The sequence below is a fragment of the Crassostrea angulata genome, chromosome 4 (assembly GCF_025612915.1).
Source record: "Crassostrea angulata isolate pt1a10 chromosome 4, ASM2561291v2, whole genome shotgun sequence".
In the NCBI taxonomy this organism is placed as follows: domain Eukaryota; kingdom Metazoa; phylum Mollusca; class Bivalvia; order Ostreida; family Ostreidae; genus Magallana; species Magallana angulata.
Window position 1 is genome coordinate 6,382,413 of NC_069114.1, and position 16,611 is coordinate 6,399,023.

Consider the following 16,611-nt stretch of genomic DNA (forward strand, 5'->3'; position numbering starts at 1 on the left):
TTTTCTCAATTATCAAATTACAGGGAAATAAACTAATTGTAGTTTAGATTTTTGTTTACGTGTTATCATCACGATATATCATCAAAAAAGAGAGTTTACCTTAAAGATTACATGAAATTGCATCAAATTCAGATTCACCAAAAAAATAGTGAGAAAAAATAAATAAAGAAATATTCAGACTATATAAAATCTTTTTTGAAATAAGCAAACTTTGCAGTTTGTTAAATCATATTAAAAATTAGGCAGTTCTTAAAAATCAATGTTGCTTATATAGTTTTACCTACTAATACATTGTATATGTTAAGTAATATGATATATAAATGGTGTAGTTGCATGATGACAGCAGTGTCACAGGTGTTGTATCAGTTCTTATAAAAAGCAACTTATGAATGCTTGTACGCTGTTGCTTTTCAATCGTCTAGAAGATGGTGCATGTTTTGCTTTGTGCGTTGTTATTTAGTGTATTTGGTGTGATGTACGGAGGGAACAGCTCACAAACAGACAAACGGACACAAGGTAACTTGTTGAAGTCGTTAATTTACGACAACACAAAAGCCACGGTTACCCTGGATCCATCAGCTCTCAAACAACTCATTCGACTGTCTTCAGGTAATTGAAAAAAAAATGACTAAATATCACGACAAACATTCATTTATTAGCCTATTGTTGTTGCAAAAACATTTCAATTGTCAAATGTCAGCAATTTGTTTTTCAAAAAGCAGCTTCAGATTCGGCAAGTTCTAAACAACACGTTAGCTTTTCTGTCAACTTGGACTACAAACCTCTAACGCTCGGGGCTGGACAAACAGTAAAATATGACGCAGTTCTGATAAATGACGGGAACGGATATGACGACAGAACGGGAGTGTTCACGTGTCCTGTGGCGGGAACCTACATGTTTGTTGTCGATTCTTTATCTTACCCTGGGATCTGGCTACTTCTGAAAGTTAACAAGAAAACAGTTGGATTCATCCACGTGTCATCTGCGCACAAAGGAAACCCAGGAATCCAAATCAGCAGGACAGTCATCGTGAAGCTGAAATCTGGGGACCATGTCAAAGTTGAAAATCTAAGAAATAACGCTTACGTGCACGACGACCTTTACTCAGGATTCACAGGAGTCCTCTTGTATTGAACGATACATTGTTTGCAAAGTACAATGTATACCAGATATTTTTGCTTGTGATTAGAACTGTAATTTACTTGTTATAAAATTACAAATTAAAAGAAAAACTCGTTAAATAGCCTTTCCCAGAGTGTTTCTATGAATGTTATTATATGTATGTATATATATATACTTTCCAAAATGATTTTCATACAAATGTATGCAAGAAGTCGTAGTAATAAAAATTGTTGGAACCAAAATGGTAAAAATTGGAAAAATTCAACAAAAATTACAATAAAAGACGTTTTAAACTTCTACCTTATTAATTATCAATGAACAAAATAAAATAAAGTTGGCTGTTGATGAACATATACATGTAATAATCGTTGTTTTTGTGAAGATTGTTAGAGAATGACAACAATGAACAGTCTTGCATTTCTCCACAAGGCAGCGCAACTCTTTTGTGAGATTACAGTGATGAGACAACTGAAGATTTTGAACAAAAATATGGATGTTTTTTCATATAAAGGAACGTGACCACATATTTTGCAACCCCCATGACGCCGTTAGGTGTTAGACATTGACAGTTCATTTTTAGGAATTTATTTAAAATAAACAACAACTTACAAAATAATGATAACAAATGTACACACATAGACACGCAAAAAATTGCAGATACAAATGAAGCGATATATACATGTACCAATTCATATTAACTTAATTAATCACAAATGCACAACAATAAATAAAATGAGACTTCAGTTTCATTGTATTATGTTGATTAATAGTCACAACAGGCAAAACACTTTGTTCAAAATGACAAAGTCTGTAGAACTGTTCGGTATAAGATTGGTACTTTTACAATTCTGACCCCTGGAATTCGCATTTTGTAGCCATTCCAAGCGTATTTGTTTAATGACCCAAATTACTTAACATTTATATGAAGTGGTAAATGAATATTGGTTGTTTGTATTTTTAAAAAACCATTCGATGGACATGGATATACTTACATTTGATAAACAGTTTGTACTCCATACCATGCCCATTGAATAATTGTGTTGCCATGGCAGCATTTGACGTCATACTTAACATAAGTACATTCAAACTAATGAGAGAAAAACACATTTAATGATTACCTGTGACCTAAGTGTTTCTCATTAACGTTGCATACATATAAACCTGGTCTTTTGTCATGTGGTATGAATATATAATTTTGTTAATTGGAATATTGGTCCTCTTTAATTTCCTCGAAGTTGTTTTTCTCATTTTCTCGTGTCATTTACATGGTGATTTCATCACTACATTCCGCATGGACTTACACAGTGTATTGTTCTTTTGTAGGAGCAATTTGATCACATTTTTAATCCTTGCCGAACACGTTTACACTTACTGATTCCCAGGCACCTAGTCTTTTATATAACACCAATCTCCAACTCACTGCAAGCCAAAATATGGCCAATGTCATCGCAAATAGAGACAACGTCATTCCGTTGTCAACTTGTCAGTTTACGGTCATCTTTCCAAGATATCACTTCCTATCAGATGGCGTTTTAATTAACGTCATCAACTGTTCAGGAATTGATAATGGCCGTCGAAATCACCGACGTTTATAATGGCGATGATACCACTTCCTCGGAACATGTACGGAAATATTATGCTGCTTTGCTACAGTGGAACTTGTCCTCCTCGAACGTGCACTGTCCGTCCTTGAAATACTGAGTCCCCAGTGGACAGTGCTGGATGACCTCCTGACCTTGTACACACCAGATGTACTTATTACAGAGAGACTTGTGCGGGAAATACACCCCATTCCGATTTGGTTTGCACGGGAAATCAGGATCTATGAAAAAACAACAATCATCATGATTTCCACATGAAAAGAGTTCAGATTTCAAAGATTTCATTTCAACTATAGCCATTATAAAAAAAACTTTTGTTTAGAGGTAACTATTTTCTTTGCTCATCAAAAGAAGCTTTAAAATATTGAGTACCTTCTTTCTGACTTGTAAGAAATGCTCATCAATATTTCTAGACTGTCAAAATCGGTAAGTTTTTTTTTTTTTAATGTGTGCTTTATTTTGTTAGATTGACGGCAATATAAAGTCGTGGATGAAGTCGGACAAGTGTCATTGCGTTTCGTGTATTCATATCTATTGGCCATTGACTGGACTTTTAATATAACCATGAGCAGACCCAACTTCATCTAATTGGACGTAATGCCCAAATTCCAAACTCTTATTAAAGCAACTCTAATTGAAATTCTTTTATGCAAAAAAATTTGGTTTACCTATGACTTCTTCTTCTTCTTTCTGTCTGATGTCACAGTCTTGGGTATCTGTGTTAAAACAAAGTCCTATGCTACACCGCTGTACATACGTGTAACCATCGTGACATTGTATGTACTGGTGGCAATTGTTAGGGTGGGGCCGCTTGTCACGTGATACGCCCTCGCAGAAGTTACCTGTAAAGATATGTTGGAGTTCAGATTCCATAAAGTTAATAAGAATATTATTTAAGATTTTTCTACAGTTCTCATATCAATTAAGATTAAACTCGAATAGCATTCAAAAATTTCTGTTTTCGTGATTCGTTTCTGCAAATTAACATACCCAAGAAAAGGCCTTCAGAATTTGGCAATGGTGGAAATTTATATTCTTATTTAATGGTCACACGTTTTAGTCACGATTCATCTGGATACTTACCGGGTATGACGTGGATTTCTTGTGTCGTATAAAGTCGTCTGCCATCTGGCATTGTGTCTGGATTCTCCACAACGCATCTCACCTCCATCCCATCATGCTTTGCGTTTGGTGTGAACCGGAATTCATTAGTCACGTATGTTTTGCAGTTTGTGGTATTTTCACTATCTCTCTTTGTTTGGAACGGAAATTGTTTTGAAAACTCTTTTTCGCCTTTCATTCGGATTTCCCAGTACATTTTTCCTTTAGGATATCCTACGTTACCAGTGCATCTAACCCATTCCCGTGGCTCTCGACCGTCAATGATTTCAGTTGGTAACATCACAGAAGGAACATCCGGTTTTGCTAGAATAGTAAAGGAAGTCTGTGAAATGATGGTCTAAATACTTTTTTGTATTTCCTTTTGATTTTTTAAACAATGAAAATGTTGATAATTTTGTTATAATTTTAAACTTTAAATATTTATTCTTTGAAAAAAAAAAAACCTCTGGTTTTGTCAAAATGTGGTTTAAAAGAAAAGTGTGTAATGATTATTTTTTATGGAAAACGTAAGCAAACCTATGATGTTGAGTCTTCCAAACGCCTCCGGCACGGCAAAAGGAACGTCGGCGGTACAGGAGAACTCTCCCTCATCCTCGCACCCCAGGGAATACATCCATAGGGTGATCACCACCTCGTACTTGGAGAGTCGGTCAGTAGTAGCCCGCAGACGATTGCTCACTTCCTTCTCTATCACGGGGGTGTTGGAATCATTGTACGCCACGAGGACTCTGGATCTGCTTCCTTCGGCGCCATGTTTAAAGACGGAGATAGATGTCCACGTGCCAACGTGAAGCAGACGACAGGAGAGTAACGTGACGCCTTCATTTAAATAAGCGTCAGCAGACGACATTTCTAGACCTGTGAAAAAAGTAAAGAATTAGTGTTCAATGAAGACATAATTACTTACAACTAAATTAATTCAGCAAAAAATCTGCTCGGTGGCTGTTTGATAATGCGACTGCCATTCGAAGCAACCACGATGTATACAAGGGAATAAATTTAATCCTATTTTTTTTAAAATCTCAGCTGCGTCTAATAATACAATCTCTCTTAAGAACATGTGTTTTGTATAATGAATCATTATCAATCTAATGAATATTTAAACAAACAAAATGCATAAATGAATGAATTAACTGATACATTGATAAAGGTTAGACCTGTTTGTCCACACCGCTTTGTGTGGGGATCGAAGCAGAGGCTGTCGGGACATGGTAGCACCTGTATGTCGGGCCTCCTACATAGAATGTACTTGTCACAGGTGTGTGGATGCTTTATAGTGGTATTATCTGGGACGCCATTACAAACCGTCTCTGTGAATTCAAAACATTCATCGTTAATCGTTTATCAATATATAATTGTGCATACATGTAAAAGCCGCAACACAAGCTTTATATAGTAACAATAGAACTCAGAAGTTAATTGATTCATTTGCGAAGAAATAATATCCCGCCTCTTGTATTCATTTTATTTACTTACACAATTATTTTTATAGTCAAGTACGCTTAAAAACAACTTACTCGGAACAACCTTAATAGTTGCTACATCTTCAAGAACTTTCGGAGGCCCTCTGGGGTTTACTGTCTCTAGTACACATTTGAGTTGGACCTCGTGCAGGAAGTCAGTCTGTGTCATCTGTAAGTGTAAGGTCTTTATCTGTCCACACGCACCCCGGCTATCTGGATTGTTATCATGGTCTGAATTAAAAAAAAACCCGGCGATTAAGTTCAATTTTTTGAGAACGGATATACGGTGTCAACGCACATTCATGATTTCATATTATATAGTGTTTTACCACAATTTGAACCAAAAAAATCCAAAACAAACAAACTCAGGCACATGTTCTCCAAAATTTTTATTAAAACTTCTATTCAAATTCGGGCGAGCTTACGTATCTTGTTAAACTGATCATTTTTTCTGAATTTTTTTCCCCAATCCTGGCTTTCGTGTCAAGCAAGACCATTTTTTCAGTTCTGATTGATTTTGTAAACATGTCTTAAAGTTTGTAATTTGATTTCTACTTACTGCCGATGTTGATGAACGAGGTCTGACCCCTGCTTTTGAACATCCACAGGTACTCGGCCGGGGGGTATCCCACATTCATATGACAGAGGATGGGTTCAGTTATCGGTTTACCCTCAATAATCTCCACTGGAAGTGTAAGTCTGGGTTTGGTTGGTAACACTGTAAATAAAATATATAATTTTTAAAATGTGACTCCTTTTTATAAATACATTATACATATGATTGCTTATCGAAAACCCCAGTAAACATATACATGTAATAAGAACCATAATTCGAAGCTCAAAATTTCAAAAACTTCAGGTGAGGTAATTTATGGCAATGGTTCCATGACGTCATAAAACTGTCATCGTTATGATTTCTAAACAAATGTAATACCAAAAATAAAATTGATCTGAATTTTATTGTAGCTTGGCTTGAAATCAATATGCATGTACATTGTAAATAAGCAATGCGTTTATCATCTTCAGCATAAAACAAACAAAAAAGTTCGTTACTGTTCTAAATGATTCATATTTTCTTAATGTTCCTCATAATTTATTATAATTAATTGTAACTTACGCTTTAAATCCTGTCCGCCTTGGTACGAGTAATCTCCCTTGTGTACTTTGCAGACATACCGACCGAGGTCGCTACATTCCAAGAGGAAGCTGATTCTGATTGTACCGGAAGAACGATTCACATCCATGTTCAAGTGCAGTCTTTCCTTTAATTCCTTCGGGATCGTTATTCTTTCGTTTGACGCCAAGTTCATTATGACGTATGGTTTTCCTTTTAATGGCGTGTTTTGAATTGTAAGGAGTTTCCATCCGTCCATATTTCCAAAACTGCAGACGACTGTTGCATTCTGGGGCGTAGTCCCGTCTGTGTCATTCACTTTCGTCGTTACTTTTACATCTGCACAAAAGAAGATACCAACATATAGACGACATTTCCTTTCAATCAGTGCAAATTGACCATAAAGTACAACTTGGTGACGGGTTTCCGAATTGACTTCTTTATGAATTTAAAACTCAAGTACATGTAAATGCCATGGAAAATTTGGGTTCTTTAGATCTGTCCATTGATTTACTTACATGGTGTTCCTACTGTGCTTTTCGTGGGGGTAACGGTAGTTTTTGATAATTCTGAAATTTTAAAAAACAATAGTCGTCATGAGTTTTAATGCGTTAAGTACATGAAACCGTTTTATTAGTTGATGTAGAGGCCGAGAACGTTTCCTATTTAACATCTAGTATAACCGGTTGAGTTAGATTCCTTGGCCGTATTTGAGAATGCACATACCTTTGTCACCATTGACTGATGTTTGTATTTTAGAACTGTCCATGTCAGCTGTTGTCTTTGTTGCAGTAAATGCCTTTTCTGTTGTTGTTGTTGTTGTTGTTGATTTGGTCGTTACTGTTGTCGGTGCTGTTGTTGTCACTTTCAATGTTGTGTCTGTTGAAATTGTTGAACCTAAAACCAAGTAGACGATATAGGGTTTTTTCTGTTTACATACACACATTAAGATAAACGTGTAATAAAAATAAAAATAAAAATAAATAGAAATATTCTGGTTTTCAAACTAAAATATTTTTAAAATATGTCGAAAAATACCGAAACAGAAAAGAAATGTTGTACGACTTAATTCCCGATTTTGTTTTGCCCGCGCTTGAGATCATGAATATTATTTGAATAGAATGGTTCTGTTTATATTTATCATGAAATATTAAAACATCTGGACCTTGGTTTTATTTGGTCACTCCATAAAACGATTGTAATTTAGTACATGTATTTGATTTCATATTGCAAAAGGAAAATTATTCTTTACTTGTTTGGAAGTATTTTTATTTGATAAGATTTCTGTCAAACACTTAACAGACAGTTTCTATAAACAAAACACTTGCCTATTCCAGCAGAATGAATTGTTGACGAGAATGTTGTCGGATTGGGTGTAGATATTGTTTGTGTGACAACAGGGGTCATTGTTGTTTCCTTTTCCGGTCTAATTTTATTTTGCTTAGGTTCAATTTCCGGTTCTTGTTTTATGACTTCAGGCTCTCCCTCCTCAACAACGGATGGTGCCGTTGTTGGAAGTTGCATGCGAATCGGTGGCTTTTTCCTTCTGAAGTCAGGGATAAAAACGGGCGCTTTGGCTTTCTCTGTAAATTTTCCATAATTATGAATTATTAGTGCAATATGAATACAAAATTAATATTAAATGTTTTGCAAGAATGTCATCGACTCTCCGCAGCATGTACAAAAAACCCACCGATAATTGCAAATTTCTTTTATCATATAAATGTTGTTTATAAAGTAATAAATATGCAAGTACACAAAAAGAAAGAAATAAAACGTTTTATTTGAATACAAACCATTTGTTTCAGGAATGTTAGAACTAGATGATTTTGGTTTTGTGCTTTCTTCAATCGAATGCATAACCTCTGTAAAAAATAAACGAAAGATCATTAGCAATTCATTAACCTAAAATTATTTGTCAAAGGATTTTGGAACTACGTTTAATTATAATGTTAGACGCCAAGATTCTTTAATAACAGGGAGCAGATGATTATTAACATTGTTAACACGATTTGTAAAATAATGTTTATTTCCTTACTTAACAGAGGTTTCGCCCAGAAAGTTTTTTTTTAATTCTAAAATGATATATGTTATTTTTTTTATTGTTCTAAATATGTCTTTTAGGAATTCATTTATGTAAATGAGCAAACAAGCGATATTATTTCACAATGACACAACACCATAGCAAAATCTGTGAAAAAAGAAATTGGTTGTTTAGGATAGAAGTTATACCATAAGATTGCTCCATTTATTCAAACAAATAACGATAATCACAGATTTACATATTAAATTCTGAAGATGCGTTTGATTTTTCATCCAATTAAATATTTTAGTTTTAATAGAAATGTTTTATTATAATCATCAATTAATTAATGAATTAATCAACAGACTAATTTTTCACCTGTTTCACCCTTGAGCGTTGGTTTCTCGGGGTACCTGTCGACTGTGATAAACGATAAGTCCACGTGGATACTGTTGTAGTCCACGATGTTGTCACCGAACCGGACGGCTTTTATACTCTTGTAAGTAATAGGAGAAGAGGAGTCCCGAAGGGTACTGACAAAAACGGACGAATCCCGAAGGGGTTCAACGTCTTGGAAGAATATATCACTGTGTGTGTAAATGCTGCCGTTTCTATGGAAATAGAATAAAAAGTTGTAAGAAATAATTATGGCGTAAGCTAGAAAAAGAGAGTAAAAAGATATGGTCTTTTTTTTCACCTATTAGAAGTTTTAATTCATACAAATTTAGATAATATTCATCATTTTAAATAAAGCCAAAATATTTTAATTTGTTAAGGAGCTTCATGGCATTTCAGATGTTCTGTACAGAGCTGACATAATTATTCGTTGACGACAAATATTGCAAAAATGAAAAAAAAAAAGTCCCTTGACTTTTCAAAAGGTTAATTATTGTCAATTCCTGTTTTTAAATCAACCTAAAAAAAAAAAAAACTATGAAGGGATAATATTTCAATTTTAACGTCAGATGAAATTTTTGGAGTGCTGTGAGAAAACGATAAGTTCCTGATTTGAATTGACAATGAGCAGGTCGTGTCCCACACGGGGCGACCCCTGGTGACTTATTGACAGTCCTTGTCTATTTATCCCTCGACAGCTCACAACTGTAAAAATAAAGTCATCCCCACAAATCACAGCTAAACATCGTGATCACGCCGATCAGGAAATCGCTGATTGATCAGCTGTTACATAAATCAAACCAGTAATAAAGGGCTTGCTGTGAGGTACATGTATTTTGGGGCTTTTTCTGCAAGTGTTTTGGAAGATTGCTGATGCGTGCGGTCATGGTGCATAGTTTTTATTGTTTGAATTAAAAAATGTCATGAAAAAATAAACCGACCTGAGGGCGTCGACGTTGGTTCCGTAGAAGTAGGTGCTGATGTTACTCCTTAGAAAAACCTCATTGATCTGAAATAAGACAAAGCACAAATATTCAAACCATTCACCGATTTTTTTAAGACGGTAAATTATCATTTTTTTTTGGAATGCTAATTCATATGAATTTTAAATTGTTGGTGGTGGTGGTGGTGGGGGGGGGGTTGAATTGACAAACGCTTAAACTTGCTTATAAATGCCTAGGAGGTTGGGGTAGGATATTATATAGACGCTTTTTATAACAGATTTTTTTTATTTTTAAGAAAAATACTAGAATAAACGGGGACGAGAATGTTTTTTCTTGTAACCAAGAATTCTTTATATTCAGGTTTTGCTGCAGATTTGATTACAGTGTAATATCATCCCAATTGGAGTTCCCGAATTATGATTATGAATTATGATGAATATAATAAAGTTATGGATTTCAAGAGAATATCACATTAGATGGTTATACTTGGTTAATATAATGATAATATTAGTACTGACATACTGTCTCAATTCCCACAAATTTTTATTTAAAAATAAAATTTGGTGTTTCATAACACATAATTATCTTTTTTAAAAGTGGTAACTATCGCAATTATGAAAACTATATATGCATTTATTTCAGAAGATATATTTCGATTTATTACCATAATATGAGCATTGTGTTTTTTATCTTCAATAGTGCACAATGTAATAACTTGATTAATTGCTTAAAGTGAAAAAAAAAAACATTTGGACAAATTATAACCATTTGATCTTTGATATGACTAGAATTTTCAATTAACAAGACAGGAGTTATGATCAGCTGTTTAATTATGTAGCAAGGGCGTCGGCATTGTGGCTTCCGTACACCGACAGTGTGTGTCACTGACCGCTCGGTCAAATCAACTCGGACCGAAAACCAATTGGAAGTTGTTTTAAGACGTTAAAAACCACATCAGTCAAAAAGGGGATTTAAAATTCAATTAAAACAATCTTGCCATTTGAAATCCTAAAGACATCATTTGTTTTATTGAGTGACTTTTGCATAATTCTGTGCACATCATACTTTCATAAAAAAATGGCATAATTTTCGTATGGAGCTTAGTCCTAGAGACGGTGCACATTCAAATGAAAAAAGTATTTACTTACATCATCTTCAAACACACTGCTGAATTGTAGAAACTCGACACTGGATGAGTTAGACATTTGTATGACGAACGCTTTGTTCAATACTCGCATATGTGTAATGGCTTGTATCATCCCTATCAAAGTAGACATCAGGTTTGAGAATTCAGGCATTTACGAATCAAAAGGATGTTTGAAAATTCATAACGTTTATTAAATATTATGATTGTGAAAAATTGACAATAATATATATCTCTGTTGACTTTTCAAAGGATGTTTAAAATGGAAATGCTAGAAGTTTAGTCTTACCCAAACCATCCTTCTCTTGAGACGATGAAGAATCTAAAAATAATTAATAAGTCTTAGAACATTTTATTTAATTTCAATCTATCTGTAAAAACTTCAATCAGGCTAAAGAAACACAAGTACATGTGCTTAAGTTTAAAAATTTTGAACATCTAATGAGATGACGTTATATGGAAAGAATGCAAAACATTCTGCAAATGGTGCAGTGATTTCACAATTTTATATATATATATATATATATATATATATATATATATATATATATATATATATATATATATATATATATATATATAATTTAACCTTTGATCTCCAACGTCTTTATTGTTTAAACTTAAATTATAATAATTGTGATAATTTACAGAGTTATGTCCCTCTTTAGAGTCTCTTACTTTTCAAGACCCTTTTTCCCTGTTGTATGTCACTGATGATTATTTCAGAGTCACTGGACAGATTAGGGTTTTGGGGTCAAGGTCACCAGTCTAACAAGGTATTCACCGTGTCAGAGTAACATTGGTCACTAATTAATTACATTGTTTTGTGGCTTCTTAATGGTGTATATCTATATATCTCCTTTGTAAGAAAAATAGCATCATCGCATTTTTACATATGCTACAAGAGTGCCGATTTTTCTCTTGCTCTTTTTTTTTAAATTTTAAATTAGTAATTTTTTTTTTTTATGAACGATACCTTGATTGAATATCCATAACAGCAAAACTCATGCATCCGCATTCCAACATGTATCTTACGGATTTGTTTTTGGTCAATGTCCTTATTACATTTTGTCTGTGCCATTCTTATTTGTTCAGTCATTTGTCATCTTTTTTAGCCAGAGGCGTTTAGGTTTCAGATAATTCTAGAACATCTAAAACTCCCAGTATGAAGTTTATATATGATATAATGTACTCAAATTCCATTTTGAAATTTTGAATACGTCTTTATTAAAAGATGAATTGAACTTCGACAAAATTTCATTGTTAATTAAAAGATATATAAAATTAATCAATAGCTGTTAATTTAAGATAAAAGCACGTGTTTTGGTGTGGACTTATGATATTTCCATCACAAAAAAACAACTCAGTTTAAACCTTGAGAATCTCTTAAAATACCATGAACTTCTTTGGAAATTTGAGAAGCGTAGTTAAATAAATAAAAAGATATGTATAAGACATTTAACAAGGAAGTGGGCCGCATTCCTCTTGTTGATTAAAATAATTCTCACGATTTCTCGCGAGATCTCACATAAATTTCTCCGACATTTGGGACGACACGCCCTCGTAAGCGCGCCCAGTTTAACATAGTGATAAATAGGGATAAAACATTTATTGTCTTTAAAGTTGTCATTTGTTGATTTCAAAACTAATAGGGGAAATGAATATGGATGTAATTAGAGTTGAACTGCAAGATTATTTACGATGACAAGATTTTCTCTTGCATGTTTTCTATGCAGCGAAACATCATTACGGAAAAAATAAAAATATTACATGTAAAGTTAGTCTTAATTACTCTCTAAAATACAGCGTGATGCGCAGATATAATCGATGTTCTCTTTTTGGGACACACAATGATTAAATAAATAGTATTGTTACAGATTTGTAAGGCTACTGTATGGCCAACTTATTAACCACCAGATCCAATGTGACATTTTAAAATATTAATTTTATAGTAAGTTAGTATTATTAAGTAAAGAAAATTAAAATTCCATATACATGAATTTTTAAATTGAAATTTCATTTTCCCCGTATCTTTATACAAAGCTCTTCTTCTCCATATAATTATAGTTTAGAAATGGCCATGAGAACCTGGCTCTCTTAACTGGCATAGGAAATCATTTTTAAAACAGAATATTTAGAGAGTGATTAGAAGAAAGGGAGAAGTAAATGTCTGATTGGAAAAAAAAATTAACACAGAGAGAGAGAGAGAGAGAGAGAGAGAGAGAGAGAGAGAGAGAGAGAGAGAGAGAGAGAGAGAGAGAGAGAGAGTTGTTTTTATGAAGTGTCAGACTATTTCGTCCCCAACTTGTCAAAAACGTTATCAGAATTAAAATGAATTATGGGAACCGTGACACAATAAAATGGAGAACAGGAGGCCCTTTTCTGTAACCCAGTGCAGTATTTATGATATGAACGAGAATCGCCCAGACAAAAGAAAACAAATCCACCATCGTTAACGTGTTTGTAACCGTTGGATGTAACGACCTTTTTTATTGGTCCTCGTTAGTACGCCAACTTGTTCCAGACACCCCGCCATAACTAAAGTCCCCTACCGACCTCTCCGATAGTGAATCGACATAAATGTCTACTGCAGGGGCATCTTACTCGATAGATAGTAGCCATTTATAGTACTTAGATAGATTCAAAAGATTTGTGAGAAAACAACATATCTCTATAGGTCAATTCAATGCTCACATAAAATTAAACCAACAGGGCAAAAAGTTCGAATCATGTTTCTTGGTTTGGCTTTATAAAGTGCGTCGTTTATAACAATTCACTATAGCACTATTTCAATCATTTTTGTACCTATAGATCATAACAGGGGACATCTTAATGCCCTAATCAAATGACACAGAAAAGCGACATTGTTTTATTGTTGTTTTCAAGCTGGTTAAACAAGACTATTTTTTGTGATTTATTTATACAAATAACATTTTTATTGAACATGTTGTCATTTTTTCCTTTGCAGAAAGAAACCTATTACGTATTATTTACTTCAAGTTAACAATATGATAAACGAAGTCATCGGTACTTGATATTTGGTACTTGTTAAGTTATTTGATTAAACCCATTTATTAATTGGAATATAATTGTTTGAGAATTCAACGTATTCATTTAACTTGCACTGAAAACTCAGTACTAAAATATAACCAAACAAGTAGATTAATGATATGACCTATTTAAATATGTTAACAAAACTATCTACAAAAGTCCTTATACCTATATCAAACTGCCCCTCTGTGCGAGTAAGAAGTTGCCGATTTTGCAAATTGAACAATGCGGTAGAAAATTTAAATAATTTAATTAAGTATATTGATTAAAGAGTCAATATTTCAACTACCACAAATGATTTTTGGCACAATAATTGGTTTCAAATATATGTGGTGATATAATTATATAGTGCAAATTTTGAGTGAAATTCGCCAAAATTCCACTTATCCAAAATTAACCAATATAAGGGGTTTTTTGCAATGAATGTTAAGAATGTACTCACTTTTTTGGATCGGACTGACCAAGATGAAAATAACAGCAGATAATAACCCAGATAAAATTAGAATTGTGATTATCACCATGGGAACTAGACATCGTTTCCGACTTTTGCGCATCCTTGAGCGTAGAGGCACAGTAATTTTTTCCGCTTCCTTTGCCGCGCGTTCACGGCTTAAAGTACTCTCTAATGGTTTCTTGGTGGCAAAGGCCGAGATGAAACCGTCGTCAATGTTATTGTTAAGCATTTCCGGATGATGAGATCTGTGTGTATGTCTTTTGTTTCTTGCTGTCACAGTTAACACAACATCCGGCTCCTGTTCATGATGTCCGGGTTTTTTCCGCGTCCGGCTCGAACTTTTCCCACCATGTCGCTTTTTCCGGTTCGATTTTGAATCGTTGAGACTATGCTGTAATGATTAAAAAAAAATAAGATTCTAAGAAAATTGAATTAGGCTGGTCCTAACCGTGAAATTATTCAAAAAATGTTGAAAAGGACAGGTTTTCATTTCTTTCCGCTACATATGTAAATATTCAAGACTATAATTGACAATCACATGCAAGGAATACTGATAAGCATAATTTATGGGCTTTCTTCTGTCATTCGAATTTTAAAAAATGAGTAACACTGGTGCCAATCAAACATTTTTGTCACGCAGAACTGTGAAATCCCATCGTCATGGTGGAACAGCAGCGAGAGATAAATTTAGAAATGAATGAGGTTTTGAGGGGTTGGGCAGAGAAAAGCGTGGTTCCTACAACTTTTTCTTCTCTTTATATTTTTAAAATGTACTTCAGACCAACCCTTAATTAACAAATTTAAACACGTCTTCGACACTTGGCCGGCGCTCGTTTAACTACTACCACATATATAAGTTATCTAAAATATTACTGTGTACATTAAAGCATAAATTGCAACAGAAAGATTTGTGCTGAAGAAGAAAATCCCAGATTGTGTTGTTTCCTGACAAAGCCAAGCAGGCTATTGTCACCACACCCCTAAAATTATAGACATCTGATTCACTTTATCAGAAGAAATGTTATGCTGATGTTAACGTATTTATTGATTTTTAGAAGCTTAACAGAACGAGAAAAGACGGCTTTAGTCAATTCAATTTAATACATTTTACCAAAGGGACAGGGTCTTCTATTTCCGATCATTAGTACACATATGTATAAAGGTACACTTGTAAACTAAGGTGAAAGTTTGTCATAAGAATAACGATAATTATGACCTGTCGATTACATCAATTCAGTTTAGTCAACTGTTGATATTTACAAAATTATATATTAAATTCTTAAATTTTAAAAAAGTCGCCAGATATATATTTTGGGGTAAACATTTTATCAGCATTTTGATATATGGTTGGACTCTCGTCAGTTTGTTGTCTAATGTTACAGAAATGGCTAATGTTCTCAGAATTCGGACCTCAAATCAACTGGGAGATGGTAGTTCTTTGTTTTAAATCTATTCAATATTGTTTTAAATTTGTAATGGTTATATTTAGAATGTTCTTCCTCCCATAGGATTGCATAACAACATAGATTGAGCAAATTGTTGATACATATAAGTCAGGGACTAAGAAGATTGCGTGTCCAAAACGTTCATATCAAAACTTTTATGAAATGTTAAAGTTAAGAAATATAAAACAGTCTCTAACCAAATCTTGCCAGCAGAAACACTAAATAAATCGTAAAAAATGTCACCCCTTTTCCTTTGGCCATTTCTTTTCAATCACTGATAATTACCTGCCGATGAGAGTACACATTCCTGTTTTCTCCATACATTTTTCCGTTCCCTACCACAGAATCTCCAACAAATGTCATATCAACTTTTCTACTTCCAGGGAAAATAAGTTCGTCAAATAAACTTAAAGGCCATTGTAAAGCTGTATACCTCACGGTACAGAAATCACCACGTATAACACAACATGCGGGGTGTATGCTATGTTGTACACGGGGTGTAGGCTACCGAGGCGAGAAAACGGCGTCGAAGGTACGATATTTGTCCAATTAATTAACTAAAGGACTTATTTTGTCAAAAACAGTAGGCTTACGGAAGAAAGCATGAATTACGGAATACATAGAAACGTTTTATTCCATTATACATGGTCTAGTTTTCTCAAACACCTCAACACAATTCCGACAGTCAGGGTGAGTTTGACCCTGACGTACGTTAATGATCAAATATCCGG

At 33.9% G+C, this 16,611-nt stretch overlaps 2 protein-coding genes across 3 annotated transcripts in view; one reads left to right on the top strand and one right to left on the bottom strand.

Annotated features, from left to right (window-relative positions):
- The first annotated feature begins 414 nt into the window (after positions 1-414).
- LOC128179663 (EMILIN-2-like) lies at positions 415-1,275 on the top strand. 2 transcript variants are annotated; one of them, XM_052847174.1, is made up of 2 exons: positions 415-609; positions 720-1,275. In XM_052847174.1, the coding sequence occupies exons 1-2, from the start codon at positions 426-428 to the stop codon at positions 1,133-1,135; spliced, it is 600 nt and encodes a 199-aa protein (XP_052703134.1). In that variant the 5' UTR covers positions 415-425; the 3' UTR covers positions 1,136-1,275. The 2 variants fall into 2 exon arrangements, with proteins under 2 accessions (XP_052703134.1, XP_052703135.1); XM_052847175.1 differs by having other exon boundaries at positions 723-1,275.
- Positions 1,276-1,700: 425 nt separating this feature from the next.
- The window catches only part of LOC128179670 (uncharacterized), a 28,808-nt gene continuing 13,897 nt past the window's right edge, over positions 1,701-16,611 (bottom strand). The window contains exons 2-18 of the mRNA XM_052847181.1: positions 14,424-14,826; positions 11,220-11,252; positions 10,935-11,047; positions 9,784-9,851; positions 8,825-9,057; positions 8,220-8,288; positions 7,752-8,006; positions 7,150-7,320; positions 6,942-6,992; positions 6,427-6,762; positions 5,869-6,027; positions 5,364-5,540; positions 5,004-5,156; positions 4,363-4,704; positions 3,808-4,149; positions 3,393-3,566; positions 1,701-2,945 (exon numbers count right to left, since the gene is read on the bottom strand). Of these exons, the coding sequence (XP_052703141.1) occupies positions 2,758-2,945; positions 3,393-3,566; positions 3,808-4,149; positions 4,363-4,704; positions 5,004-5,156; positions 5,364-5,540; positions 5,869-6,027; positions 6,427-6,762; positions 6,942-6,992; positions 7,150-7,320; positions 7,752-8,006; positions 8,220-8,288; positions 8,825-9,057; positions 9,784-9,851; positions 10,935-11,047; positions 11,220-11,252; positions 14,424-14,826 (3,267 nt within the window). The 3' untranslated portion in view covers positions 1,701-2,757. The remainder of the gene's footprint in view (positions 2,946-3,392; positions 3,567-3,807; positions 4,150-4,362; positions 4,705-5,003; positions 5,157-5,363; positions 5,541-5,868; positions 6,028-6,426; positions 6,763-6,941; positions 6,993-7,149; positions 7,321-7,751; positions 8,007-8,219; positions 8,289-8,824; positions 9,058-9,783; positions 9,852-10,934; positions 11,048-11,219; positions 11,253-14,423; positions 14,827-16,611) is intronic.

What these genes read in the sequence shown, in the direction of transcription:
- LOC128179663 (XM_052847174.1), top strand. Translation starts at nt 426, where the DNA reads ATGGTGCATGTTTTGCTTTGTGCGTTGTTATTTAGTGTATTTGGTGTG. An exon ending in ACTCATTCGACTGTCTTCAG is followed by an intron (nt 610 to 719) that starts GTAATTGAAAAA and finishes TTTTTCAAAAAG; the next exon opens with CAGCTTCAGATTCGGCAAGT.